Source organism: Oncorhynchus mykiss, chromosome 25 (assembly GCF_057628025.1).
Source record: "Oncorhynchus mykiss isolate SJ-2025 chromosome 25, ASM5762802v1, whole genome shotgun sequence".
Classification (NCBI taxonomy): Eukaryota; Metazoa; Chordata; class Actinopteri; order Salmoniformes; family Salmonidae; genus Oncorhynchus; species Oncorhynchus mykiss.
This window is the reverse complement of record NC_143046.1, coordinates 24,726,796-24,754,536: the sequence shown is the minus strand read 5'-3', so window position 1 is coordinate 24,754,536 and position 27,741 is coordinate 24,726,796. Positions and strand designations below refer to the sequence as shown.

Sequence of the window (27,741 nt, the reverse complement as noted above, 5' to 3'; positions counted from 1 at the left end):
ACATGATGATTTTCTAATGCACTGTATGTGTGAATGTATGGGTGAATGTATGGGTAAATGTATGGAGGGATACAACAAAGCAAGTTGAAATGTATATAATAACATGTTTACTATACATTCAAATATATACATATAATTGTAATAATTGGGATGTTGCTGTGAGGTGTGACCATTGTACAAAATAAAATGCATTTCAAAAACGTTTCTCTGGTCTCTGCATCATGTCTAGAATCAAGACAGACAAACCCATGCACCAGGGAGGAGTCAAGACTTTCATTTTTAGAATTCCCATTCCAGCATGATCACTTCCGTTATTTTTCAGAATGCTCATTCATTGGTCCGGTGCTTAACCGCTTGTCACTGCACTTGTTAATTTGCGTGCCCATCCTAAAGTCATGGATTAAGCCGTTGTCTGTTTGTTCACCAAAATCGGATCAAACACAGCGCAGTTACGACAGTCAGTGGACTTTATTGAGGCATAGCAGGTACATCGTCATCATAGGTGAGAAATCTCTATAATTTATAATTGCATATTGTCATGTTTCTGTTTTTGTAATAACCAATATGATCAATACATGTATTTTTTATTGCGTCGGTGGTTGGGTTATAGCCTATGTGTAATTATATTTTAATAGCCTTCAGCAATAGTAGCCTACCTTAATATCAATATAATGATATTTGTATTATAAGTAGGCCTATAATATTCATGGTTTATCAATTAAATATTTTTAAGGCGCATGTAGCCGATCGTATGAATTTAATTCCAGTATTCTGCCTGCCTTTCGCGTAATATTTTAGAAATTGGGAGTTGACTCTTTACACTGACTCAGATCTTTTCGACTCGTTCAGTCAAATGAACGAATCTTTCGACTCATTTCGTTCATTTGAGTCAGTAGACCTCATGCCCAGAGCACACAGGACCCCCTATCGGCGAACGATGAACTAAACACTCGAAAGAATCATGATTCTACAAGCCATCTCGTTCACCATAGGGGGTTTATCGGAGCTGTCATATGTGACAGAACATGTGAAAACTGTGCTTCAAACAATGTACATTTGTGTTTGCTAGCCATATAAATACGATTATTTATTGATACCTTTGAAACGAGGTCAAAGTTGCTCTGTACCATCACTCATTCATATATCCTTATGTACATATTCTTTATCCCCTCACACTGTGTACAAGACAGTAGTTTTGGAATTGTTAGTTAGATTACTTGTTGGTTATTACTGCATTGTCGGAACTAGAAGCACAAGCATTTCGCTACACTCGCATTAACATCTGCTAACCATGTGTATGTGACAAATACAATTTGATTTGATTTGATTTGAAGTTGCGGCGCAACCGGACTAGATTAAGAACGACTCTTGGCAGAATATAACGGTTTGACAGCCGCGGGGGAGATTAGCCAATGTCCTTCTTCTTGAAAGTTTATGGCAGACTACACCTACGGGGTAATGTAACAAAAACATATTCCATGGGGGGGGGGGGGGGGCGATAAATCAAACAACCTTCCCACTCCTTCCGTCACAGTTCAAATCACATCCCTACACAGCCTCAGGTGCCTGGGAGGACGGAGCATGCATCGACAGAATTCCTTGTAATGCCTCTGCAGAAAAATCCACGAGTCCCCCCCAAAAAATGCTCAGCCGCATTCACAATGCCTATTTTCTCCGTTGCGCTGTGCAGTTGATAAACAAAGTAATAAACGCTACAAAGTCCACCTTCTTAACATACAACATGTCAGGATCCGTATGTTGACGAGGGACATCATCTAGTGTCTTTACTCCTACTACCATTACTTCTTCACTTCTTTCTGCCACTCTTCTCACCGCGTCTGGACAGGACACATTCTGGTCAGCCATTATTCTTGCCGCATCTGTTTCCTTCACCCTGCCTAACAGGACACTTCAGAAATTCGGGTGCATGTTCACAAATCACAATTACAGCATTTAGGCTCAGCAGGCATATAATACTCCTCCCGTCTACATACACTTGACACATGATCAAGTAATTTACGTTTATATTCTGCAAGATTTTGCTCCAACAATTAGCTCAGTTGGTCAGGTGTGGTGCACACCTCTGGGCGGTATACTGTATTTTCCGATATACCAGTATTGATGCAAGGAGCGTTTTAAGTTATTACTTTACCTTCGATAACGGTATTTGCATGTTTGGTTTGTTAAATGTGATACGATATGTGTAACGTCGATTTCGTTTACTTCACTTCTTGAGTCATCTCTCTCGGCTCTCACTCTCCATGCCGCTTTCCACACAGACCCAGCCCCGCCCTGTCACGCAGGGAGCGCATGTGATGTTCCTCGACCACTACTAGACACTTGCGTTCAATCTACATGGTCAATGCAACACATGTATCAATGTTGATGAACAACGATGCTGTTTTCACTTTGATTCTTAATATAAATTCACTAGTGTTCTATAAAGACACTATTAATTTGTGGTTCTTACACCTGCAAACAGGTAATTAACAAATTGGGCCTAAATCTTGTTAGCAGCTAATGGTAATCGCTAGTTAGTTGGCTGGTTTGGCTGGCTAACGTTAGCTAACTAGCTAATAAATGTACTGAGTCGGAGCAAATGTAGTTAGCTATACAGCCTGATAATACCAGTGATGGTATAGACCTAAATCAGCATGTTGTTTGTGTAACAGTATCTTCCAAATCAAAAGAGTAATATGCGAAGCATGAATACGTTCACTACATGAAGTAGCTAAGAGAAAATATTAAATGTATCCAAATATTATAGGGTCCCCTAGGAAACACTTAACACTGGTTCCTACCTTGTCACAATAACTCACCCCTTGTATTTTCATTCGTTGTCATGTCAAACAACACTTATTCAAAGTGCCCACTATATATTCTAACTATATAATTACAATAATCATAATCCACGATACCATCAGTTAACGCAAGTGTTTTGCTCTAAATCTTAAATTAAATTTCAATTGCAACATTTGGTTCAAAATAAGGCCTAGATTGTTTGTCCATATCTGTCTATGTCTATGTGGCAGAAATGGATGTAAATGCTGAAGATATTTTTTAGCTGAAGTTGAATTGTATAAAACAATCAGAATGGAGAAAGACCCCTAGACCTTCTAGGCCGAAGTCCAGCGCGCTATTGACTGCCGCAAAAGCATGCTCGAGCGGCAGAGTCGGTATCCGCGCTTATAAACCCAGGGTTGTTACAATATAAACTTTTTTTTCTAAAAACATAAAATACTGCAATATGACATTTTGACCATATCGCCCATTCCTACCTGACTAACTGAGCTAATGTATTTGTTCAGTGATTGCCTAAATTCAACACACCTGCATGGTATTACAGGTCAGTTAACTCAAAAACATGAAGTGGCTATCGTTCGAGAACTGCAGCAGCCACACAAACGATTCGCACTTGAGTTCGAGTGTTGAGCAGAAGGCTGTGTGTGTTTTGGTTCTACAAAGCTGTGTCCAATAACATTCAATAATCAAATGATTCCATTAATACATTGTTTCACAATGCAATAACTTGTCAGTTATTTTCCTTCTCTATGATGCCTGTAACATGATTTTTTCTGCTGTGCACATGATGGACTGTTGGTTGTCGTCCCATCGAGCCGCTGAACCGGAGAAGCGCGTATTAATCCTGCTTTGAATTAATTGCGGCCAGGCCGGGCAGCAGGTCAAACGAACGACTAAAATGAACGAGTCGCTCGGAGAAAAGAAGTATGACTCTCGAATCAGTGAAAAGAGTCGTTCAAAAAGAACGAATCGTTTGCGAACTTCACATCAATGTTGTATTTGTGCAAGTCACTGTCCAGCTGGCAATGCTGCTGCTGACGTTGTCAATTTCAGTTTAGGTTAAAGCTATGCTGTCTTGACTTTCACAATCGTGACAATAGCATGTTTCTCATGTTCTGCAAATACTTTTTACCTCCTATTACTGCTTCCCTATTCTATTTCTGACCTTTTAAACAGCAGCCTGCAGCTCCACGATTCAGGAATTTAATCTCATAGAATCTGGGGAATGGGGTTAAAAGAATTGCATTTGTTACTGATCTGTTGGTAAGATTTGTGGTAGATGAAGGAGAGTTTAGGCCACAAAGTACTGGGATAATTGTTATAGGAGTGCATGTTGTGCAAACAGCATTGGTCTGTTGCAACTTGCAATAAGAAAACAAAGTCAATTGATTAATATTCTTGCATAAAAGCCTACAAATATACATTGAAACATTGCTTCACCTTCACCATCTGGCGTGGACACTGTAACATGGTTGTGTGACGAGTGTGACTTCCTGTCTTTCCACAACATGACTCTCTGATGTTGTGACCTTTTGTAATATAGGCTTCTGGTAACCAGACTCGGGTCTATTTGGGGGTCAGAACTCCTCCCATGACAGTGTGCTCTTCCGAAAACAAACATAAAAACAAACGTTTTTTAATTAGTGTGTATAACCTCAGTGATTCTCACATCACATTGTATTATTGTATGACATTATTCATAAAGCAATTTTTTTTGGTTGTATCAGGACCCTATCCACAAAGCGTCTCAGAGTGCTGATCTAGGATCAGGTCCCCATCTGTCCATATAATTTGATTCTTTATGATCTAAAAGGCAATACTGATCATAGATCAGCACTCCTACTCTGAAGACGCCTTGTGGATACGGGCCCAGGCCTCTGGAACTCTGCCCCTTTATTAAGTTATGTTGGGTTTTATGCTGTCCTCTGCAGATTAGGAAGCCAGTCAAGATCTCCACATTCACCTTCACTCGCATAGATCCTGGTCCTCCATAGCACACTGCAGAATGGGATCCAGACAGGGTGATATACCAGGTAATACATGATGAACATCCTCCTTCATTGATCACGTGTGATACACATCATCAAAGATGAAAGCAAATAGAATTGATGACTAGTACCGTCACTTTGATTCCCAACACAATAAGATAGTCAATGTGATGGTGTGCTTCTTCATTTGACACACAAATGGTCCACTAGCGATCAAATAAATGAGGTAAGGTCATTAAATGTTGCTCTAATGTTTATCTTGCCGTTGTCTCCAATTCCAGCACTGGAGTCTGGTGTATCGGGGGGATTCTTTGGGGGGTTCTCTTCCCCCATTGGTATGTCCAGACGAGCCTTTAGCTATGACGAGGCCCTGGACGCTCCCATGCACTCCCCTCCCCCTGACATGTGTGTCAACAACCCATGGAAGGACCCTCTCATCCCACAGAGGAAGTTCAAGAGGATTGTTGAGGTACAGAACCTAAATACTGTATCTCCTAGTTATCTATCCTGTTACTACAAACAGTATAGAAGTTTATAAGTTGTGTAATAGTACTTGTTGTATAACGGCAACTGTAACGCTCAATGTCCAACCTGGCCGAGGTTATCACTGTAGAGTTTAATGAACCGTTGCTGGGAGAGTGACCACCCATAAAGCACCTAGTATTGTGTTCATATTAAACCCATTGGCCTGTTGTTATGTCAAGGAGGATGAGAGTGACACTGGCAGTCAGTTTAACGTGGCAACAGCAGCAGCACCGGTCAAGCCCCCTGTCCCCGTGGTCAAGGCTAAAGCCTCCTCTCTTATGAACACACTCATGATCAGTAAGTAGGAAAACAAACAAACTCACATTGTCAAATTTACAATGTATCTACACATCCAACATGCTAACACGGTGAGACACTTGACAACTTTACAATGTATCTATCTACACATCCAACATCGTTACACAGTGAGACACTTGACAACTTTACAATGTGTCTACACATCCAACATCGTTACACAGTGAGACACTTGACAACTTTACAATGTATCTATCTACACATCCAACATCGTTACACAGTGAGACTCTTGACAACTTTACAATGTATCTATCTACACATCCAACATCGTTACACAGTGAGACTCTTGACAACTTTACAATGTATCTACACATCCAACATCGTTACACAGTGAGACACTTGACAACTTTACAATGTGTCTATCTACACATCCAACATCGTTACACGGTGAGACACTTGACAACTTTACAATGTGTCTACACATCCAACATCGTTACACGGTGAGACACTTGACAACTTTACAATGTATCTATCTACACATCCAACATCGTTACACAGTGAGACACTTGACAACTTTACAATGTGTCTACACATCCAACATCGTTACACAGTGAGACACTTGACAACTTTACAATGTGTCTACACATCCAACATCGTTACACAGTGAGACACTTGACAACTTTACAATGTGTCTACACATCCAACATCGTTACACAGTGAGACACTTGACAACTTTACAATGTATCTATCTACACATCACACATCGTTACACAGTGAGACACTTGACAACTTTACAATGTATCTATCTACACATCCAACATCGTTACACAGTGAGACACTTGACAACTTTACAATGTGTCTATCTACACATCCAACATCGTTACACAGTGAGACACTTGACAACTTTACAATGTATCTATCTACACATCCAACATCGTTACACAGTGAGACACTTGACAACTTTACAATGTGTCTATCTACACATCCAACATCGTTACACAGTGAGACTCTTGACAACTTTACAATGTATCTATCTACACATCCAACATCGTTACACAGTGAGACACTTGACAACTTTACAATGTGTCTACACATCCAACATCGTTTACACAGTGAGACACTTGACAACTTTACAATGTATCTATCTACACATCCAACATCGTTACACAGTGAGACACTTGACAACTTTACAATGTGTCTATCTACACATCCAACATCGTTACACAGTGAGACTCTTGACAACTTTACAATGTATCTATCTACACATCCAACATCGTTACACAGTGAGACACTTGACAACTTTACAATGTGTCTACACATCCAACATCGTTTACACAGTGAGACACTTGACAACTTTACAATGTATCTATCTACACATCCAACATCGTTACACAGTGAGACACTTGACAACTTTACAATGTGTCTATCTACACATCCAACATCGTTACACAGTGAGACTCTTGACAACTTTACAATGTATCTATCTACACATCCAACATCGTTACACAGTGAGACTCTTGACAACTTTACAATGTATCTATCTACACATCCAACATCGTTACACAGTGAGACACTTGACAACTTTACAATGTATCTATCTACACATACAACATCGTTACACAGTGAGACACTTGACAACTTTACAATGTGTCTATCTACACATCCAACATCGTTACACAGTGAGACTCTTGACAACTTTACAATGTATCTATCTACACATCCAACATCGTTACACAGTGAGACACTTGACAACTTTACAATGTATCTATCTACACATCCAACATCGTTACACAGTGAGACTCTTGACAACTTTACAATGTGTCTATCTACACATCCAACATCGTTACACAGTGAGACACTTGACAACTTTACAATGTGTCTATCTACACATCCAACATCGTTACACAGTGAGACTCTTGACAACTTTACAATGTATCTATCTACACATCCAACATCGTTACACAGTGAGACACTTGACAACTTTACAATGTATCTATCTACACATCCAACATCGTTACACAGTGAGACACTTGACAACTTTACAATGTGTCTATCTACACATCCAACATCGTTACACAGTGAGACTCTTGACAACTTTACAATGTATCTATCTACACATCCAACATCGTTACACAGTGAGACACTTGACAACTTTACAATGTATCTATCTACACATCCAACATCGTTACACAGTGAGACTCTTGACAACTTTACAATGTATCTATCTACACATCCAACATCGTTACACAGTGAGACACTTGACAACTTTACAATGTGTCTATCTACACATCCAACATCGTTACACAGTGAGACACTTGACAACTTTACAATGTATCTACAGTGCCTTGCGAAAGTATTCGGCCCCCTTGAACTTTGCGACCTTTTGCCACATTTCAGGCTTCAAACATAAAGATATAAAACTGTATTTTTTTGTGAAGAATCAACAAGTGGGACACAATCATGAAGTGGAACGACATTTATTGGATATTTCAAACTTTTTTAACAAATCAAAAACTGAAAAATTGGGCGTGCAAAATTATTCAGCCCCCTTAAGTTAATACTTTGTAGCGCCACCTTTTGCTACAATTACAGCTGTAAGTCGCTTGGGGTATGTCTCTATCAGTTTTGCACATCGAGAGACTGACATTTTTTCCCATTCCTCCTTGCAAAACAGCTCGAGCTCAGTGAGGTTGGATGGAGAGCATTTGTGAACACCAGTTTTCAGTTCTTTCCACAGATTCTCGATTGGATTCAGGTCTGGACTTTGACTTGGCCATTCTAACACCTGGATATGTTTATTTTTGAACCATTCCATTGTAGATTTTGCTTTATGTTTTGGATCATTGTCTTGTTGGAAGACAAATCTCCGTCCCAGTCTCAGGTCTTTTGCAGACTCCATCAGGTTTTCTTCCAGAATGGTCCTGTATTTGGCTCCATCCATCTTCCCATCAATTTGAACCATCTTCCCTGTCCCTGCTGAAGAAAAGCAGGCCCAAACCATGATGCTGCCACCACAATGTTTGACAGTGGGGATGGTGTGTTCAGGGTGATGAGCTGTGTTGCTTTTACGCCAAACATAACGTTTTGCATTGTTGCCAAAAAGTTCAATTTTGGTTTCATCTGACCAGAGCACCTTCTTCCACATGTTTGGTGTGTCTCCCAGGTGGCTTGTGGCAAACTTTAAACAACACTTTTTATGGATATCTTTAAGAAATGGCTTTCTTGCCACTCTTCCATAAAGGCCAGATTTGTGCAATATACGACTGATTGTTGTCCTATGGACAGAGTCTCACACCTCAGCTGTAGATCTCTGCAGTTCATCCAGAGTGATCATGGGCCTCTTGGCTGCATCTCTGATCAGTCTTCTCCTTGTATGAGCTGAAAGTTTAGAGGGACGGCCAGGTCTTGGTAGATTTGCAGTGGTCTGATACTCCTTCCATTTCAATATTATCGCTTGCACAGTGCTCCTTGGGATGTTTAAAGCTTGGGAAATCTTTTTGTATCCAAATCCTGCTTTAAACTTCTTCACAACAGTATCTCGGACCTGCCTGGTGTGTTCCTTGTTCTTCATGATGCTCTCTGCGCTTTTAACGGACCTCTGAGACTATCACAGTGCAGGTGCATTTATACGGAGACTTGATTACACACAGGTGGATTGTATTTATCATCATTAGTCATTTAGGACAACATTGGTGTCACGGCCGTCCTCCTCTTCATCTGAAGAGGAGAGACGAGATGGATCTGAGGACCAATACGCGGCGTGGTAAGTGTCCATGGCAAATCTTTAATCAAGAAAGACTGAACACTATACAAACGAGTAACCAAAACAATAAACCAAATTCGACCGTGAAGCTACAAAATGAGACCTGTGCTGAAACAGGCCATCAACATAGACAATTACCCACAAACAAACAGTGCAACCCAGGCTACCTAAGTATGATTCTCAATCAGAGACAACTAATGACACCTGCCTCTGATTGAGAACCATACTAGGCCGAAAACATAGAAATGCCCCAAAACATAGAAAAACAAACATAGACTGCCCACCCAACTCACGCCCTGACCATACTAAATAAATACAAAACAACGGAAATAAAGGTCAGAACGTGACAGTACCCCCCCCCCCAAAGGTGCGGACTCCGGCCGCAAAACCTTGACCTATAGGGGAGGGTCTGGGTGGGCGTCTGTCCGCGGTGGCGGCTCTGGCGCGGGACGCGGACCCCACCTCATCATTGTCTTAGTCCGCCTTATTGTCCGCCTCCGTGGCTTTCTCAGCATGACCACCCCTCTCAATGACCCCACTGGACAGAGGGGCAGCTCGGGACAGAGGGCAGCTGCTCTGGGCAGAGGGGCTCCGGCAGCGGCGCCGGACAGGCGGGGGGCTCCGGCAGCGGCGCCGGGCAGGCGGGGGGCTCCGGCAGTGGCGCCGGGCAGGCGGGGGGCTCCGGCAGCGGCGCCGGGCAGGCGGGAGGCTCCGGCAGCGGCGCCGGGCAGGCGGGAGGCTCCGGCAGAGGCGCCGGACAGGCGGGAGGCTCCGGCAGAGGCGCCGGACAGGCGGGAGGCTCCGGCAGAGGCGCCGGACAGGCGGGAGGCTTCGGCAGCGGCGCCGGACAGGCGGGAGACTCCGGCAGCGGCGCCGGACAGGCGGGAGACTCCGGCAGCGGCGCCGGACAGGCGGGAGACTCCGGCAGCGGCGCCGGACAGGCGGGAGACTCCGGCAGCGGCGCCGGACAGGCGGGAGACTCCGGCAGCGGCGCCGGACAGACAGGACCACCTGCAGGGAGGAGACAGAGAGACAGCCTGGTGCGTGGGGCTGCCACAGGTACCACCAGGCTGGGGAGCCCTTCAGGAGGCTTGGGGTTAGGAGGAGGCACCTGAAGGACCGGGCTGTGGGGGAGCACTGGAGCTCTGGTGCGCAACCTTGGCACCACCTCCCCAGGCTGGATAACCACTCTAGCCCGGACCCTCCAGAGTGCAGGCACAGGTTGAACCGGGCTGTGGGTAAGCACGGGAGATCTAGTGCTTACTACACGCACCTCTCCCTTAGGCTCCATTCCCACATTCGCCCGGCACGAGCGGAGCGCAGGCAGAGGACGCACTGCACCCTCCCAGCGCCCCGGAGACACAGCACGCAGAGCCGGCGCAGGATACCCTGGACCAAAACTGCGTGCCGGCGACCAGACCCGCTGAGCAGGCACCATACGCCCTGGCTCGATGCCCGCACTCGCATGACACTCTCGGGGGGCTGTCCTATAGCGCACCGGGCTATGGCCACGTACTGGCGACACCGTGCGCTTAACCGCATAACACGGTGCCTGCCCAGTATCGCGCTGCTTATAATAAGCACGAGGAGTGAGCGCAGGTCTGCTACCTGGCTTAGCTCCACCCCTCGTGTGCCCCCCAAAAACATTTTTTTGGGGCTGTCTCTCGTACCTGTCGCACTGCCGTGCTGCCTCCTCATATCGCCGCCGCTCAGCTTTCGCTGCCTCCAGCTCTGCTTTGGGGCGGCGATATTCCCCAGCCTGTGCCCAGGGTCCCTCTCCGTTCAGTATCTCCTCCCATGTCCAGGAGTCCTGTGATACCGGCCGCTGTTGTTGCTGCTGCTGCTGCTGCTGTCGTCGCTGTTTTCTACCACGCCGCTTGGTCCTTGGTTGGTGGGTGATTCTGTCACGGCCGTCCTCCTCTTCATCTGAAGAGGAGAGACGACATGGATCTGAGGACCAATACGCGGCGTGGTAAGTGTCCATGGCAAATCTTTAATCAAGAAAGACTGAACACTATACAAACGAGTAACCAAAACAATAAACCAAATTCGACCGTGAAGCTACAAAATGAGACCTGTGCTGAAACAGGCCATCAACATAGACAATCACCCACAAACAAACAGTGCAACCCAGGCTACCTAAGTATGATTCTCAATCAGAGACAACTAATGACACCTGCCTCTGATTGAGAACCATACTAGGCCGAAAACATAGAAATGCCCCAAAACATATAAAAACAAACATAGACTGCCCACCCAACTCACGCCCTGACCATACTAAATAAATACAAAACAACGGAAATAAAGGTCAGAACGTGACAGTACCCCCCCCCAAAGGTGCGGACTCCGGCCGCAAAACCTTGACCTATAGGGGAGGGTCTGGGTGGGCGTCTGTCCGCGGTGGCGGCTCTGGCGCGGGACGCGGACCCCACCTCATCATTGTCTTAGTCCGCCTTATTGTCCGCCTCCGTGGCTTTCTCAGCATGACCACCCCTCTCAATGACCCCACTGGACAGAGGGGCAGCTCGGGACAGAGGGACAGCTGCTCTGGGCAGAGGGGCTCCGGCAGCGGCGCCGGACAGGCGGGGGGCTCCGGCAGCGGCGCCGGGCAGGCGGGGGGCTCCGGCAGCGGCGCCGGGCAGGCGGGGGGCTCCGGCAGCGGCGCCGGGCAGGCGGGAGGCTCCGGCAGCGGCGCCGGGCAGGCGGGAGGCTCCGGCAGAGGCGCCGGACAGGCGGGAGGCTCCGGCAGAGGCGCCGGACAGGCGGGAGGCTCCGGCAGAGGCGCCGGACAGGCGGGAGACTCCGGCAGCGGCGCCGGACAGACAGGACCACCTGCAGGGAGGAGACAGAGAGACAGCCTGGTGCGTGGGGCTGCCACAGGTACCACCAGGCTGGGGAGCCCTTCAGGAGGCTTGGGGTTAGGAGGAGGCACCTGAAGGACCGGGCTGTGGGGGAGCACTGGAGCTCTGGTGCGCAACCTTGGCACCACCTCCCCAGGCTGGATAACCACTCTAGCCCGGACCCTCCAGAGTGCAGGCACAGGTTGAACCGGGCTGTGGGTAAGCACGGGAGATCTAGTGCTTACTACACGCACCTCTCCCTTAGGCTCCATTCCCACATTCGCCCGGCACGAGCGGAGCGCAGGCAGAGGACGCACTGCACCCTCCCAGCGCCCCGGAGACACAGCACGCAGAGCCGGCGCAGGATACCCTGGACCAAAACTGCGTGCCGGCGACCAGACCCGCTGAGCAGGCACCATACGCCCTGGCTCGATGCCCGAACTCGCATGACACTTTCGGGGAGCTGTCCTATAGCGCACCGGGCTATGGCCACGTACTGGCGACACCGTGCGCTTAACCGCATAACACGGTGCCTGCCCAGTATCGCGCTGCTTATAATAAGCACGAGGAGTGAGCGCAGGTCTGCTACCTGGCTTAGCTCCACCCCTCGTGTGCCCCCCCCAAAAAAAATTTTGGGGCTGTCTCTCGTACCTGTCGCACTGCCGTGCTGCCTCCTCATATCGCCGCCGCTCAGCTTTCGCTGCCTCCAGCTCTGCTTTGGGGCGGCGATATTCCCCAGCCTGTGCCCAGGGTCCCTCTCCGTTCAGTATCTCCTCCCATGTCCAGGAGTCCTGTGATACCGGCCGCTGTTGTTGCTGCTGCTGCTGCTGCTGTCGTCGCTGTTTTCTACCACGCCGCTTGGTCCTTGGTTGGTGGGTGATTCTGTCACGGCCGTCCTCCTCTTCATCTGAAGAGGAGAGACGACATGGATCTGAGGACCAATACGCGGCGTGGTAAGTGTCCATGGCAAATCTTTAATCAAGAAAGACTGAACACTATACAAACGAGTAACCAAAACAATAAACCAAATTCGACCGTGAAGCTACAAAATGAGACCTGTGCTGAAACAGGCCATCAACATAGACAATCACCCACAAACAAACAGTGCAACCCAGGCTACCTAAGTATGATTCTCAATCAGAGACAACTAATGACACCTGCCTCTGATTGAGAACCATACTAGGCCGAAAACATAGAAATGCCCCAAAACATAGAAAAACAAACATAGACTGCCCACCCAACTCACGCCCTGACCATACTAAATAAATACAAAACAACGGAAATAAAGGTCAGAACGTGACAATTGGATCATTCAGAGATCCTCACTGAACTTCTGGAGAGAGTTTGCTGCACTGAAAGTAAAGGGGCTGAATAATTTTGCACGCCCAATTTTTCAGTTTTTGATTTGTTAAAAAAGTTTGAAATATCCAATAAATGTCGTTCCACTTCATGATTGTGTCCCACTTGTTGTTGATTCTTCACAAAAAAATACAGTTTTATATCTTTATGTTTGAAGCCTGAAATGTGGCAAAAGGTCGCAAAGTTCAAGGGGGCCGAATACTTTCACAAGGCACTGTACCTGTCAACTTTACAAAGTAACTAGACATCCAACATGCTAACACAGTAAAACATCCCAAATCCTGATGCACTCTGATCATACTATATGGAATGTCAGAATAGATGGTATACAGTTGAAGTCGGAAGTTTACATACACCTTAGCCAAAAACATTTAAACTCCATTTCTCACAATTACTGACATTTAATCCTAGTAAAAAATTCCCTGTCTTAGGTCTTAGTTAGGATCACCACTTTATTTTCAGATTGTGAAATGTCAGAATAATAGTAGAGAGAATGATTTATTTCAGCTTGAATTTCTTTTATCACATTCCCATTGGGTCAGAAGTTTACATACACTCAATTAGTATTTGGTAGCTTTTCCTTTAAATTGTTTAACTTGGATAAAACGTTTCGGGTAGCCTTCCACAAGCTTCCCACAATAAGTTGGGTGAATTTTGGCCCATTCCTCCTGACAGAGCTGGTGTAACTGAGTCAAGTTTGTAGGCCTCCTTGCTCGCACACGCTTTTTCAGTTCTGCCCACACATTTTCTATGGGATTGAAGTCAGGGCTTTGTGATGGCCACTCCAAACCCTTGACTTTGTTGTCATTAAGCCATTTTGCCACAACTTTGGAAGTATGCTTGGGGTCATTGTCCATTTGGAAGACCCATTTGTGACCAAGCGTTAACTTCCTGACTGATGTCTTGAGCTGTTGCTTCAATATATCCACATAATTTTCCACCCTCATGATGCCATCTATTTTGTGAAGTGCACCAATCTCTCCTGCAGCAAATCACCCCCACAACATGATGCTGCCACCCCCGTGCTTCACGGTTGGGATGGTGTTCTTTGGCTTGCAAGCCTCTCCCTTTTTCCTCCAAAAATAACGGTGGTCATTATGGCCAAACAGTTCTATTTTTGTTTCCTCAGACCAGAGGACATTTTTCCAAAAAGTACGATCTTTGTCCTCATCTGCATTTGCAAACCATAGTCTGTCTTTTTAATGGCGGTTTTGGAGCAGTGGCTTCTTCCTTGCTGAGCGTCCTTTCAGGTTATGTCAATATAGGACTCGTTTTACTGTGGATATAGATACTTTTGTACCTGCTTCCTCCAGCATCTTCACAAGCTCCTTTGCTGTTGTTCTGGGATTGATTGATTTGCACAGTACGTTCATCTCTAGGAGAGAACGTGTCTCCTTCCTGAGCGGTATGACGGCTGCTTGTTCCCATGGTGTTTATACTTGCGTACTATTGTTTGTACAGATGAGTGTGGTACCTTCAGGCACTTGAAAATTGCTCCCAAGGATGAACCAGACTTGTGGAGGTCTACAAATAATTTTGGCTGATTTCTTTTGATTTTCCCATGATGTCAAGCAAAGAGACACTGAGTTTGAAGGTAGTCCTTGAAATATATCCACAGCTACACCTCCAATTGATTCAAATTATGATGATGTCAATTAGCCTATCAGAAGCTTCTAAAGCCATTACATCATTTTCTGGAGTTTTCCATACTGTTTAAAGGCACAGTCAACTTATTGTATGTAAACTTCTGACCCAGTGGAATTGTGATATAGTGAATTATAATTCAAATAATCTGTCTGTAAACAATTGTTGGAAAAATTACTGATGTCATATGCACAAGGTAGATGTCCTAACCGACTTGCCAAAACTATAGTTTTTTTACAAGAAATGTGTGGAGAAGTGGAAAAATGAGTTTTAATGACTCCAACCTAAGTGTATGTAAACTTCCAACTTCAAATGTATATGTTGCACTGTATATTGCACAGTGATGGGCAACTTGCGAATAGTTTAATATAATAGAATACCCAAGGTCTCTCAATTAGAAAACACACAGTCACTCAATTAGCCATTGTCAGCTAAATTTTTTGAGATTGGTAAGTTAGTATATTGGCCAGCTATTTAAACTTGTAGTAAGCATGGTCCAATGACTGACCGTAGCCGGGCCCATTGATCATCAATTTTCATATTAAACACTGCAAACATTTGTTTGTAAAATGGGTATAATTTTTTTTCTGTAAAACTGAACATTATTCTCTCCACCACATGGCAAAATTCTTAGAATTGTATGAAATTAGTTATAAAATTACAAAATCTTCTCTCCACCCCATGGCAAAATGTGTAGAATAGCAGTAAATTAACTTTAAAACTTAACATTTTTATCTTCACTGTCACGACGGGGGCCGCTAAAATGTTTTGCTCACGGGGGGGGGAGTTCAGTTTTTGTTGTTGTCCCCACCCCCATCAAAGTTGCCCATCCCTGCTCTAGATGATAGGAATGACATAGATAGATATATGGGATAGGATGGATGACGTAATATCATTGCATTCAACATTGCTGCGCTAGACTAGTACACCACACTAGACTTGTATGTCCTACTGCTGACTGTGCTGACTTTGGTCCTTCAGAGCAGACCCAGGAGAGCCTCCAGAGGTTTGAGCTCCAGGCAGGGCTAACAGAAGCTGGCTACACCCCCCACAAGGGCCTCTCTGCAGAGGACACACGATTCCACCGCCTGGCTGAGGGGCAGATGCCTGTGAGTATGACAGGGACTGGAGGATTGACTGTTGGCACTGATACAAGATCAGCTTACCCTTGGAAAAAGCATATCCCTGTCCACTGGAGGGGTGGGGGTGGGGGGGGTGTAATGCTAAACCCCTCATCAATGCATAAGTTAATATTAGTTCAGACTCATGCTATCTGACATACCATTTTGTATTCACTGATGACATTTGCATTTAAAGTTTAGCTAAAGGTGGTCTACGATATGCAAGTCAGGTACTAAGGCAAGAACATTATCAGAAGTTCTGTAAATGTATTTGAGAATTTGATCATAGCTGTTCTGCTATTGTTACTGTATGTTTCAATGCAGAACCAAGAAATGCTTGTGCGCGATTGAGAAAAACTGTAATGTTTGTAAATAGTTGGTGTAATTCCAGTCCTTTGATCAGTGCAGACTCATGCTATCTGAGTCATGCTACCTGACATACCATAGGTGGATGGGAGCAGGACATAGTGTTATATAAGAGCAATCAATCTTGAAGAACTAGAAACATGCTGTCTTCCTCTAGAGTGTGCTTGGATCTTTTTTGCTTTTTTTTAAGACCAGTATAATATAAATCTTGAATGTAACCCTCATGTGTGTGTCTGCTTGCCTGTGCAGTTGTTGTCTCTGTGGTGCATGATTAGGCTTGGGGGTCAATGAGACTGTCCAAAGGTGTTGCATACCAGTGTCAACAGTTTGGATTCCATAGACCCATTTCCAGGCTGCATCATCAAAGGGGCTTGTTTATGTTGAAGTGAATACGACAACATGCAATTTCAGATAAAGATGGTTATCGTGAACTACAACACTGCAGATGTCATCATGGAATTGATTACCTAGCAAACTAGCAAGCCAGCGAGGCAAGGTAAAATATCCCAAACAGCGCCAGATAAAGCCAGAACAATAATATACTTGTTGTACATAGCTATAGCCACCAGTCTGGTTTATTTTCATATTCATCGCTTACACACTATTCACTTTGATGCGAGGATGGGTGTGCAAAGCTCGAATGTGTCGTTTGCTTGTAAAGAAAAGATGTCTCTATAGAGCCAACCGATCGCATGCTATTCTTGAATATGCACATATAATATGTTACATATAAGCTTAGCTATGCATATATACAGTACATACTGAACTTGTACATGTGTACATAAATAGAATACACTGCTTTAGAACATGACCTACCGCTTGCATGTAAATATCTGACTGGATAGAATCTCCAACAGTGGCCAAGGGTATATTGTCATGACTGCAAAGTGTCCCAATATATTTTCCAACTGTCCATTATATGGTTTTAATGCCCATTCTAGAATGCCCTTCAAGCCAATCAGAAACAATTATTCAATAATTAAGAAATAAGGCCTGAGGGGATATGGTATGAGGCCAATATACTGTACTATGACTAAGGGCTGTTCTAATGCACAACGCCGTAGTATATTGGTCATATACCACACATGCCTGAGGTGCCATATTGTTATTATAAACCGGTTACCAATGTAATTAGAACAGTAAACAAGTAGTTTTGCGTCATACCCGTGGTATATTTAAGCAATAAGGCACGAGGCGGTGTGGTATATGGCCAATATACCACGGCTAAGGGCTGTTATGCATGATGCAACACGGTGTGCCTGGATACCGCCCTTAGCCATGTATATTGGCCATATACCACAAACCCCCGAGGTGCCTTATTGCTATTATAAACTGGTTACCAACGTAATTAGAACAGTACAAATAAATGTTTTGTCCTTCCCTGTCAGCCAATCAGCATCCAGGAACCAAACTACCCAGTTTATATTGACATGTAAAGTCATCCAATCAATCTGAATACAAAAACATTAAAATACATTTTTCTAAAGTAGCAAGTAGAATTATAACCAACCCTGTTACATATATGAATTCCATCAATATCCACTCATGTTACACAGTCATTTTAGTACTATAATCATAATCTATATTCAGTTATTTTATAGGTAAATGGTATCCACATATATATATGGTGGACTCATTTTCATCAACACATATAATGGCTCGACAATAGCTTATATACATTGTCAACCACAATAAAGCAGGGCTATTTCCTTGTGTGATGTATTTGTTTTTAGATCATCTGATTTGTTGTCAGGTTCTCGATTCGATTTCGATGGTCGATTTCGATGTTCTTTTGACACTTGTAGTAAACCATAGCTAATGCCGTATGTTCCACTGAGGTATAATAAGAATGAGTCTGTTCTAGAATGTATTTCTCTGTGCTTTGCATGTTGCCAGGCAACACACTTAAAATGACACGATCGCCCATATTTTCCTGAAACAGCCAATCAGAAAGCCTGTAACAAATGGGATTTTTTTTTCCGGTTTGTAGCTAACTTAGCTAGCTACACATCATTGTACCTCCGCCTCCGTGCTTTATTTGTCAATTAAACTTGAATACAAAATACGAATAATGGATAAAATGACAGAGTGGATCGTACTGGAAAGTCAAAGGAATCTTCTCATGAAAAGGTATTTCATTAGATTTGTTTAATCTTTCCTTGACAATATCCTGTATGTCGAGGCCTAACGTTCGCTAAATTAACCTAACAGTAATATAAACGGAGGCCTACCATACGTTAGCAACAAAAAAAGCTGAAACGAATATAATTTAACATACAGTATGTACACAATGACTAGTCATATAGCTGATTGGGTAATACTTATTAACTTCTGGGTAACGTTATACCGCTAACAGAAACGGGGCCACTTTGTGCTAGCGAACTAACGTTAGCTAACAACTACTGTAGCTTGCTAGCTGACGTTGTTTGGTGAGGTCCGGGTTAAACAAACAGTTGATCAGGCTAGATCCAGTTTTTGCCAGTCTGGCCCAAGCGTGTGTTGACGAACCTTCGACTCCGTAGCACGTCGATACAATATATACGACGTTGTTGTTGCTCGTTTCAACAGCGCATACAGCCACATTTTCTCCTAATAGTTGAGTGATTTATTGCCACTTGTAACAAGTAACGTTAAAATAAATAGTTACTTTTGCTGCACATGTATGTGTACCCTGAGTATACAAAACATTATGAACACCTTCTTCCTAATATTGAGTTCATAAGAACAGCCCGAATTCGTCAGGGCATGGACCCTACAAGGTGTATAAAGCATTTCACAGTGATGTCAGCCCATGTTGACTACAATGCTTCCCACAGTTTTGGGTGGTGGACCATTCTTGATACACACGGGAAACAGATTTTTTAAGTGGATTTAACAGGTGACATCAATAAGGGATCATTGGATTCACCTGGTTAGTCTGTTATGGAGTGTTCTTAATGTTTTGTATACTCAGCGTAGATAGTAAATTTTATGTTTTCAGTATATCACAAACTGTTTCTTCGCATTGGTTTTTGATTTGGACAAGTTAAAGCTGTGTTTTGACATTTGGCTATTTATCAAAATGTCTTGTCAACAGGAAGCAGTGATAGCATAATTTTCAATTTAAGTTTTAGGATTATAAATGGATCTTTCCAATGGTATTGTACTTAATCATGTAAAAACTGTGGAATGAGTCTGAAATTGTGCTGCAATTTATTTATTTTGATGAAATACCAGAAATCACAATCCAGAGTGCCCTTCCTACTAAAAGGGTGTGCTCTATCAATGTCACATGGTCAGAGATTTACCCCCCTCCTGGGTCTTTGACAGGTACATGGGTGTGACATAAACATGTGGTCCCTGACCAACCGTCTGGAGCCGTGGTCGACACCAGATTTGGATTCGACAGGCAGGGTTCCAAAAGGTTATGTTTCGGTCAGGTGCTGAAACCCTAGAGGAAACCCTTAGATAGAATGTTAGGAGCAGAGCAAACCAAGAGGGGACAGACAGTGCATCAGCCACATTGGAATGATGAGCAGTACAGTGAGCAGAACTTAAGAGCAAGGATTGCAACCTGGAGAACAGACGGAGATTCATTCATCCCAATATTCATTCATCATTCATCCCAATATTCATTCATCCCAATATTCCTCGACAGAATGGAGGATGAACATTGAGAATATTGTTCCAGAGATGGTAGTAACCAAAATCCAGAGACTCAAAATGGTAAGATTGGAGCTTTTTCACTAGCCTATAGCATAGGACTATGGACTATTTGCTGGGAAACTCTCTCTAGATTGCCTAATCTTCGGTGAATATTGCTACTAGAGGTCGACCGATTATGATTTTTCAATGCCAATACCGATTATTGGAGGACCAAAAAAGCAGATACCGATTAATCGGCCGATTTTTTTTATTTTATTTTATTTGTAATAATGACAATTACAACAATACTGAATGATCACTTATTTTAACTTAATATAATACATCAATAAAATCAATTTAGCCTCAACTAAATAATGAAACATGTTCAATTTGGTTTAAATAATGCAAAAACAAAGTGTTGGAGAAGAAAGTAAAAGTGCAATATGTGCTATGTAAGAAAGCTAATGTTTCAGTTCCTTGCTCAGAACATGAGAACATATGAAAGCTAGTGGTTCCTTTTAACATGAGTCTTCAATATTCCCAGGTAAGAAGTTTTAGGTTGTAGTTATTATAGGAATTATAGGACTATTTCCCTCTATACCATTTGTATTTCATTAACCTTTGACTATTAGATGTTCTTATAGGCACTTTAGTATTGCCAGTGTAGCGGTATAGCTTTCCTCGCTCCTCCCTGGGCTCGAACCAGCAACACAACAACAACAGCCACCATCAAAGCAGTGTTACCCATGCAGAGCAAGGGGAACAACTACTAGAAGGCTCAGAGCGAGTGACGTTTGAAACGCTATTAGCGCGCGTTAACTAGCTAGCCATTTCACTTCGGTTACACCAGCCTCATCTCGGGAGTTGATAGGCTTGAAGTCATAAACAGTTAAATGCTTGATGCACAACAAAGAGCTGTTGGCAAAACGCACGAAAGTGCTGTTTGAATGAATGTTTACGAGCCTGCTTCTGCCTACCACCGCTCAGTCAGATCCTTAGATACTTGTCTGCTTGTATGCTCAGTCAGATTATATGCGATGCAGGACATGCTAGATAATATCATCAACAATGTGTAGTTAACTAGTGATTATGAGTGATTGTTTTTTATAAGATAAGTTTAATGCTAGCTAGCAACTTACCTTGGCTTACTGCATTCGCGTAACAGGCAGTCTCCTTGTGGAGTGCAACGAGAGAGAGGCAGGTCGTTATTGCGTTGGACTAGTTAACTGTAAGGTTGCAAGATTGGTTCCCCCGAGCTGTCATGGTGAAAATCTGTCTTTCTGCCCCTGATCGAGGCAGTTAACCCACCGTTCCTAGGCCGTCATTGAAAATAAGAATGTGTTCTTAACTGACTTGCCTAGTTAAATAAAGGTATAAAAAAAATGGTCAAAAATACTGATTTCCGATTGTTATGAAAACTTGAAATCGGCCCTAATAAATCGGCCATTCCGATTAATCGGTCGACCTCTAATTGCTACCTACCTAGGGAACCATATTGGCAGGGTTATCCTGCTATGGATAATATGGGTAATAGGGATGTTTGGTGACAGGTCTTGAGGGTGGTTTGGTTTCTTTCTGGGTGGGAGCAGGACATGTGGTTTGCCTGTCTTGTTTGGCCTAGGAAGAACACTCCCTGGCTTGATGCGTTTAAGATATACACATAATAAAAATACTTGATATGCAGTGAGCTTCTAATTTTGGACTGATGGGAATGGGATCCCTGCATAGAGAGGGGTATTAGAAGGCCATTTGTCTTTGTGCCGGTCCAGTGGACTTTGTAGCCTGTTGGCCCACCAGAGAATCTTCAATCCATCTGTTCAGTGCCCCCTGAGTGGCTATCTCTCCCATTGACTGAGGTTAAGGGCGGTCAGCGGTTTCCAATAACCCTTAGTTTGACACAGAAACAAAAAGGGGGGGGGGCAGGCTAAACCGGGCTTTGGTTTGTGTGTTTGTGGCCAGCCATCATTTGACTCGCCTCAATGTCACAATCTTCCTGTGTCTTCTTGTCATGTGTGTTGTCTGTAAATGTCTTGCAAATCACACACCTCTCTCTCTCCCTCATGGGCTGCAGACAGGGAGCTACTGAACAACATCTCTAAGCTGCATCTTTCTTCCTCTTTGTCTCTGCAGAAGCTGAGAATGCCAAGTGGGGACTTCAAGGAGGACAGGCTTTCGACATCAGCTCAATCCACCCCTTGTGGCACCCCTTCCGGGACCCCCTCCGTTACCCCCAGCGTCAGTCCCCACGCATCACCGATACTCAACCGCAGGTATGTAGTAGAATAGAACTTCTCCACTGATACTCAACCCAAGTATGTAGTAGAATAGAACTTCTCCACTGATACTCAACCCCAGGTATGTAGTAGAATATAACTTCTCCACTGATACTCAACCCCAGGTATGTAGTAGAATAGAACTTCTCCACTGATACTCAACCCCAGGTATGTAGTAGAATAGAACTTCTCCACTGATACTCAACCCAAGTATGTAGTAGAATAGAACTTCTCCACTGATACTCAACCCCAGGTATGTAGTAGAATAGAACTTCTCCACTGATACTCAACCCAAGTATGTAGTAGAATAGAACTTCTCCACTGATACTCAACCCCAGGTATGTAGTAGAATAGAACTTCTCCACTGATACTCAACCCAAGTATGTAGTAGAATAGAACTTCTCCACTGATACTCAACCCAAGTATGTAGTAGAATAGAACTTCTCCACTGATACTCAACCGCAGGTATGTAGTAGAATAGAACTTCTCCACTGATACTCAACCCAAGTATGTAGTAGAATAGAACTTCTCCACTGATACTCAACCCCAGGTATGTAGTAGAATAGAACTTCTCCACTGATACTCAACCCAAGTATGTAGTAGAATAGAACTTCTCCACTGATACTCAACCGCAGGTATGTAGTAGAATAGAACTTCTCCACTGATACTCAACCCAAGTATGTAGTAGAATAGAACTTCTCCACTGATACTCAACCCCAGGTATGTAGTAGAATAGAACTTCTCCACTGATACTCAACCGCAGGTATGTAGTAGAATAGAACTTCTCCACTGATACTCAACCCCAGGTATGTAGTAGAATATAACTTCTCCACTGATACTCAACCCCAGGTATGTAGTAGAATATAACTTCTCCACTGATACTCAACCCCAGGTATGTAGTAGAATAGAACTTCTCCACTGATACTCAACCCCAGGTATGTAGTAGAATAGAACTTCTCCACTGATACTCAACCCCAAGTATGTAGTAGAATAGAACTTCTCCACTGATACTCAACCGCAGGTATGTAGTAGAATAGAATTTCTCCACTGATACTCAACCCAAGTATGTAGTAGAATAGAACTTCTCCACTGATACTCAACCCCAGGTATGTAGTAGAATAGAATTTCTCCACTGATACTCAACCCAAGTATGTAGTAGAATAGAACTTCTCCGCTGATACTCAACCCCAGGTATGTAGTAGAATAGAACGTCTCCACTTTCCTCAGAATAAGCAATAGATGCAAAGATTCATTTTAGATGGTACTTTTGTGTACAACTGTTCCATGTCTCTAATATTGTTAATGTGTGTGGGGGCACAGGAGCTGGTTCAACAGCCTGAGTCCAGCACCGTTTCTCACCACACCGGAGCTTGGCAGTCCTAACTTCAGCCCAGAAATGGGAGGCAATGAGGGAGGAGGAGCAGGAGGGGAGAGGTGGAGCTTCTTTGGAACTTCTCGCCCAGTAGTACAGAAGTCCTCTACTGACCCTGGTTCAGAAACCAACACAGGTGAGAAATCAGTCCCTCAGGAGTCTCTATTATTATGACTGTTGGCTGAGCTGTCATTGTGGACTTTGTGTTCCCGAGAGAGAATGGTTTTAAGAATGACTTGGAATGTAATGGATGTTGCTGTTTTTGGTATATTGATTATATACCTTTTTGTCAGTTGAGTAACGTCCTTGTCTCCTCTGCTGTCCCTCAGGCTTCACTCTACAGTCATACTTTGGCGTGCCAAAGTCCAACACCATGGAAGGCATTAAGACCCAGGTCAACCTCATGGTGGATGACCCTGCCAAGTTCAACCCCCCGAAGATCGAGATCAGCGGCATCGAGGGTAAGAGACCCCCCCAGACTCGCCCACACAAACTCAAACCCCGGGACATGAACGTCCTGACGCCGTCAGGATTCTGATACCCCCAGGAACCCCTTCTCCTGAATTCTACCAACCCTCCTTGGTCCAATTAAAGCACCAAATGGAGTATTTCCAACCACCTCGCCTCAAGAGGGTCACTTCTTCAGTTTCTGGGTGCTTTGGCATATGGTGCCCGGTTGCCATTGTCGTCTGCGATGTCATGAGATTGAAATGGTGGTTTTGATGTCTCACGAGTCACTGAACCAGTATCTGTGCTTGAGGAAACCATAATGTCTCATGAGTCACTAAACCAGTACCTGTGCTTGAGGAAACCGTAATGTCTCATGAGTCACTAAACCAGTACCTGTGTTTGAGGAAACCGTGAATATGACGAGATCTTCTCTGACGCTCAGGGTCCTTCAAGTCAAAGTCCCATTAACCGGTTCTTCAAATGTTATGTCAAAATACATTCGGTACTCACCACAATATGGCGTTTCGCAGAGCAACTATCTTCATACTGCCGTTACGCATGGCGTTTACCTCCTAAAAATGTGTTTTGCGATACTGTACTGCTGCTGGATCAGCTGACCTGTGCGTGGCAGTAATGAGTCATTGGATTTGGTCAAAAACAAATATTTTTTATTATTTTTTACCTTTTTTGAAAGTACATACTGTGTGTAACGGCAGTATGAAGATAGTTGCTCTGCGAAACGGCATATTGTGGTGAGTACCGAATGTATTTTGACATAACATTTGAAGAGCTGGTTAATGGGACTTTGACTTGAAGGATCCCGGGCGTCAGAGGAGATCTTGTCATATGGTCTCCTTAAGCCCAGCTACTGGTTCAATCAGTCCCCTGCTCTGACTGACAAAAACCGCCATGGTTCATTATATTGAACTCGCTAAAAGCACTGTACAGCCCCCAGCCAATGCAATTTCACTCAACTAGACTCCATCACCTCTGACAGTCTTATGTTTTTGTAGTTTGATAGTTTTGTATAGTTATTTTGGGGGGTGGGGCAGTGATGTGGTCTTACTGATGTTGTGCCTAAGCTTGCTTCTGACATCTGCCATATCAGTTGACTTTTTATTTGACAGTCTTAGTACTATTACTTAAGTTAGTTATTGGATGAGAGTGTGGCTACTGCTAACCTGGAATTTTAAAAATAATAATAATATAAAATCCAGATATTATGTTATTGGTATTAAATGGTGTGTTATGATATTTCCATATACAAGTCTGTAATGCTTTAATAATAGATATGAAGGCCTATGCATTGAAGTAGTCATTTGAAATGTGTTTTTTTATATTAACTATTATTTTAGAATCAATGCTGTTTTTGCAAGATGTTTATGAATTCCAATAGTTTGTTGCACAAGGGATAGCTTTTCCCACTGAATTCAGCTGTAAATAAACTCAACACAAACGAAATTACTCCCAATGTTTCTGGTCTGAATGTTATTACTCTTAAAGGTTAACTCTAAAGGGCCGGGAAGACCCCTCCCCACCATATAAAAGGACAGGGCAGGCTTTGTTTATGAAACAGCTTCAGTCGATTTAAAGATGGACTTTTTGGGGGGAATGGGGTTGCTAAACTAGTGTATTTTATGTTGCGTGATTGTCTAACATTCCACAGTCTTAAAATCCTCCATTAGGGTCCGCTGTTAGGTTAAATATTTAAGTTGTGAAACTTTTGCTGATTTGACAGTTGCATCTCATGGACGCTAGATGGCACAAGGCTCCAGTGATTAAGAGTCTTTCTGGATAAGTGTCTTAAGAGCTTTTCACACCTGGATTGTGGCACATTTGCCCACTTTATTATTTTCTATATTATTCAAGCTCTGTGAAATTGGTTTTTAATCATAGCTAGTCAACCATTTTCAGATCTTGCCATAGATTTAAGTCAAACCTGTAACTTGGCCACGCAGAACGTTCACTGTCTTCTTGGTAAGCAACTCCAGTAAAGATTTGGCCTTGTGTTTGGAAAGCAGACAACCAGGTTTTCCTCTAGTTGGCTCCATTTAGTTTTTTTTTTTATCCTGAAAAGCTCCCCAGTGCTTAATGATTAAAAGCATACCCATAACATGATGCAGGCCACCACTTTGCTTGAAAATATGTGGTGCTCAGTAATGTATTGTATATGCCATAAACACTACACTTGTTCAGGACAAAAAGTTCATTCCTTTGCCACATTTTTTGCTGTATTGCTTTATTTTGGAATATTTTTATTCTGTACAGCAGAGTTTTTCGAACCCTTGAGATTTACCTTACTGGAGATTTACCTTCAACTAGCTGATTATTAGAATCGGGTGTGCTAGATTAGGGTTGGAGCATAAACCTACAGGACAATTAGGTCAGTATTGTGGAGTAACTATAATGTTGTTGATCCAGCACGGCTGGCCCTTAAATGTACACGGAGAGCCAACATTAATAATAGACATGTCAGTCTATCAGGACTCCAAGTGGAGGAGAGATTGACTTCGTCACTGCTTGTCTTTGTAAGAGCTGAATGCACCGAGCTGTCTGTTTAAACTACTCGGACACCCATTAATACCCCACAAGACATGCCACCAGAGGTCTTCACAATCCTTCACAATTCCAGAACAGACTACGGGATGTGCACAGTACTATATGAGGCTCTATTCCACCTCAGAAAACGGATGCAAGCTGTAGAATCGGTTAACAGATTAAAATACACCTTATGGAACAGCCAGGACTGTGAAGAGACACACACACAGGTAGACACGCCTACGCACACAAGCGCTAGCACACGCAATCTACACACCAGTGCATTGTAATATTGTTGTCTAGTGGTATACATTTTGTGTTGTGGTGGTGTGACAGTGTTATTTTATGTGATGGTTTATCTCTTGTTTTATGTGTAATGTAAGTGTCTTAATGTGTTTGGACCCCAGGAAGAGTAGCTGCTGCCTTGGCTGGAACTAATGGGGATCCACATTAAACCCCAGGAAGAGTAGCTGCTGCCTTGGCAGGAACTAATGGGGATCCACATTAAACCCCAGGAAGAGTAGCTGCTGCCTTGGCAGGAACTAATGGGGATCCACATTAAACCCCAGGAAGAGTAGCTGCTGCCTTGGCAGGAACTAATGGGGATCCACATTAAACCCCAGGAAGAGTAGCTGCTGCCTTGGCAGGAACCAATGGGGATCCACATTAAACCCCAGGAAGAGTAGCTACAGCCTTGGCAGGAACTAATGGGGATCCACATTAAACCCCAGGAAGAGTAGCTGCTGCCTTGGCAGGAACTAATGGGGATCCATAATAAATACAAACTGACTCAAGACACTTCAGCTTTTAATTTTGTATTA

At 43.6% G+C, this 27,741-nt stretch overlaps 1 protein-coding gene across 3 annotated transcripts; it reads left to right on the top strand.

The window, feature by feature from the left end:
* Positions 1-218: 218 nt before the first annotated feature.
* LOC110504814 (putative monooxygenase p33MONOX) lies at positions 219-25,846 on the top strand. 3 transcript variants are annotated; one of them, XM_036969777.2, is made up of 8 exons: positions 219-502; positions 4,734-4,835; positions 5,072-5,259; positions 5,495-5,612; positions 16,158-16,285; positions 22,418-22,557; positions 23,881-24,068; positions 24,262-25,846. In XM_036969777.2, exons 2-8 carry the CDS (start codon positions 4,808-4,810, stop codon positions 24,468-24,470), a joined length of 999 nt encoding a protein of 332 aa, XP_036825672.1. In that variant the 5' UTR covers positions 219-502; positions 4,734-4,807; the 3' UTR covers positions 24,471-25,846. The 3 variants fall into 3 exon arrangements, with proteins under 3 accessions (XP_036825672.1, XP_090075574.1, XP_090075573.1); XM_090219447.1 differs by lacking the exons at positions 219-502; positions 4,734-4,835; positions 5,072-5,259; positions 5,495-5,612; positions 16,158-16,285 and adding exons at positions 18,634-18,793; positions 20,301-20,368; XM_090219448.1 differs by lacking the exons at positions 219-502; positions 4,734-4,835; positions 5,072-5,259; positions 5,495-5,612; positions 16,158-16,285 and adding an exon at positions 18,589-18,793.
* The last annotated feature ends 1,895 nt before the right edge of the window (positions 25,847-27,741 follow it).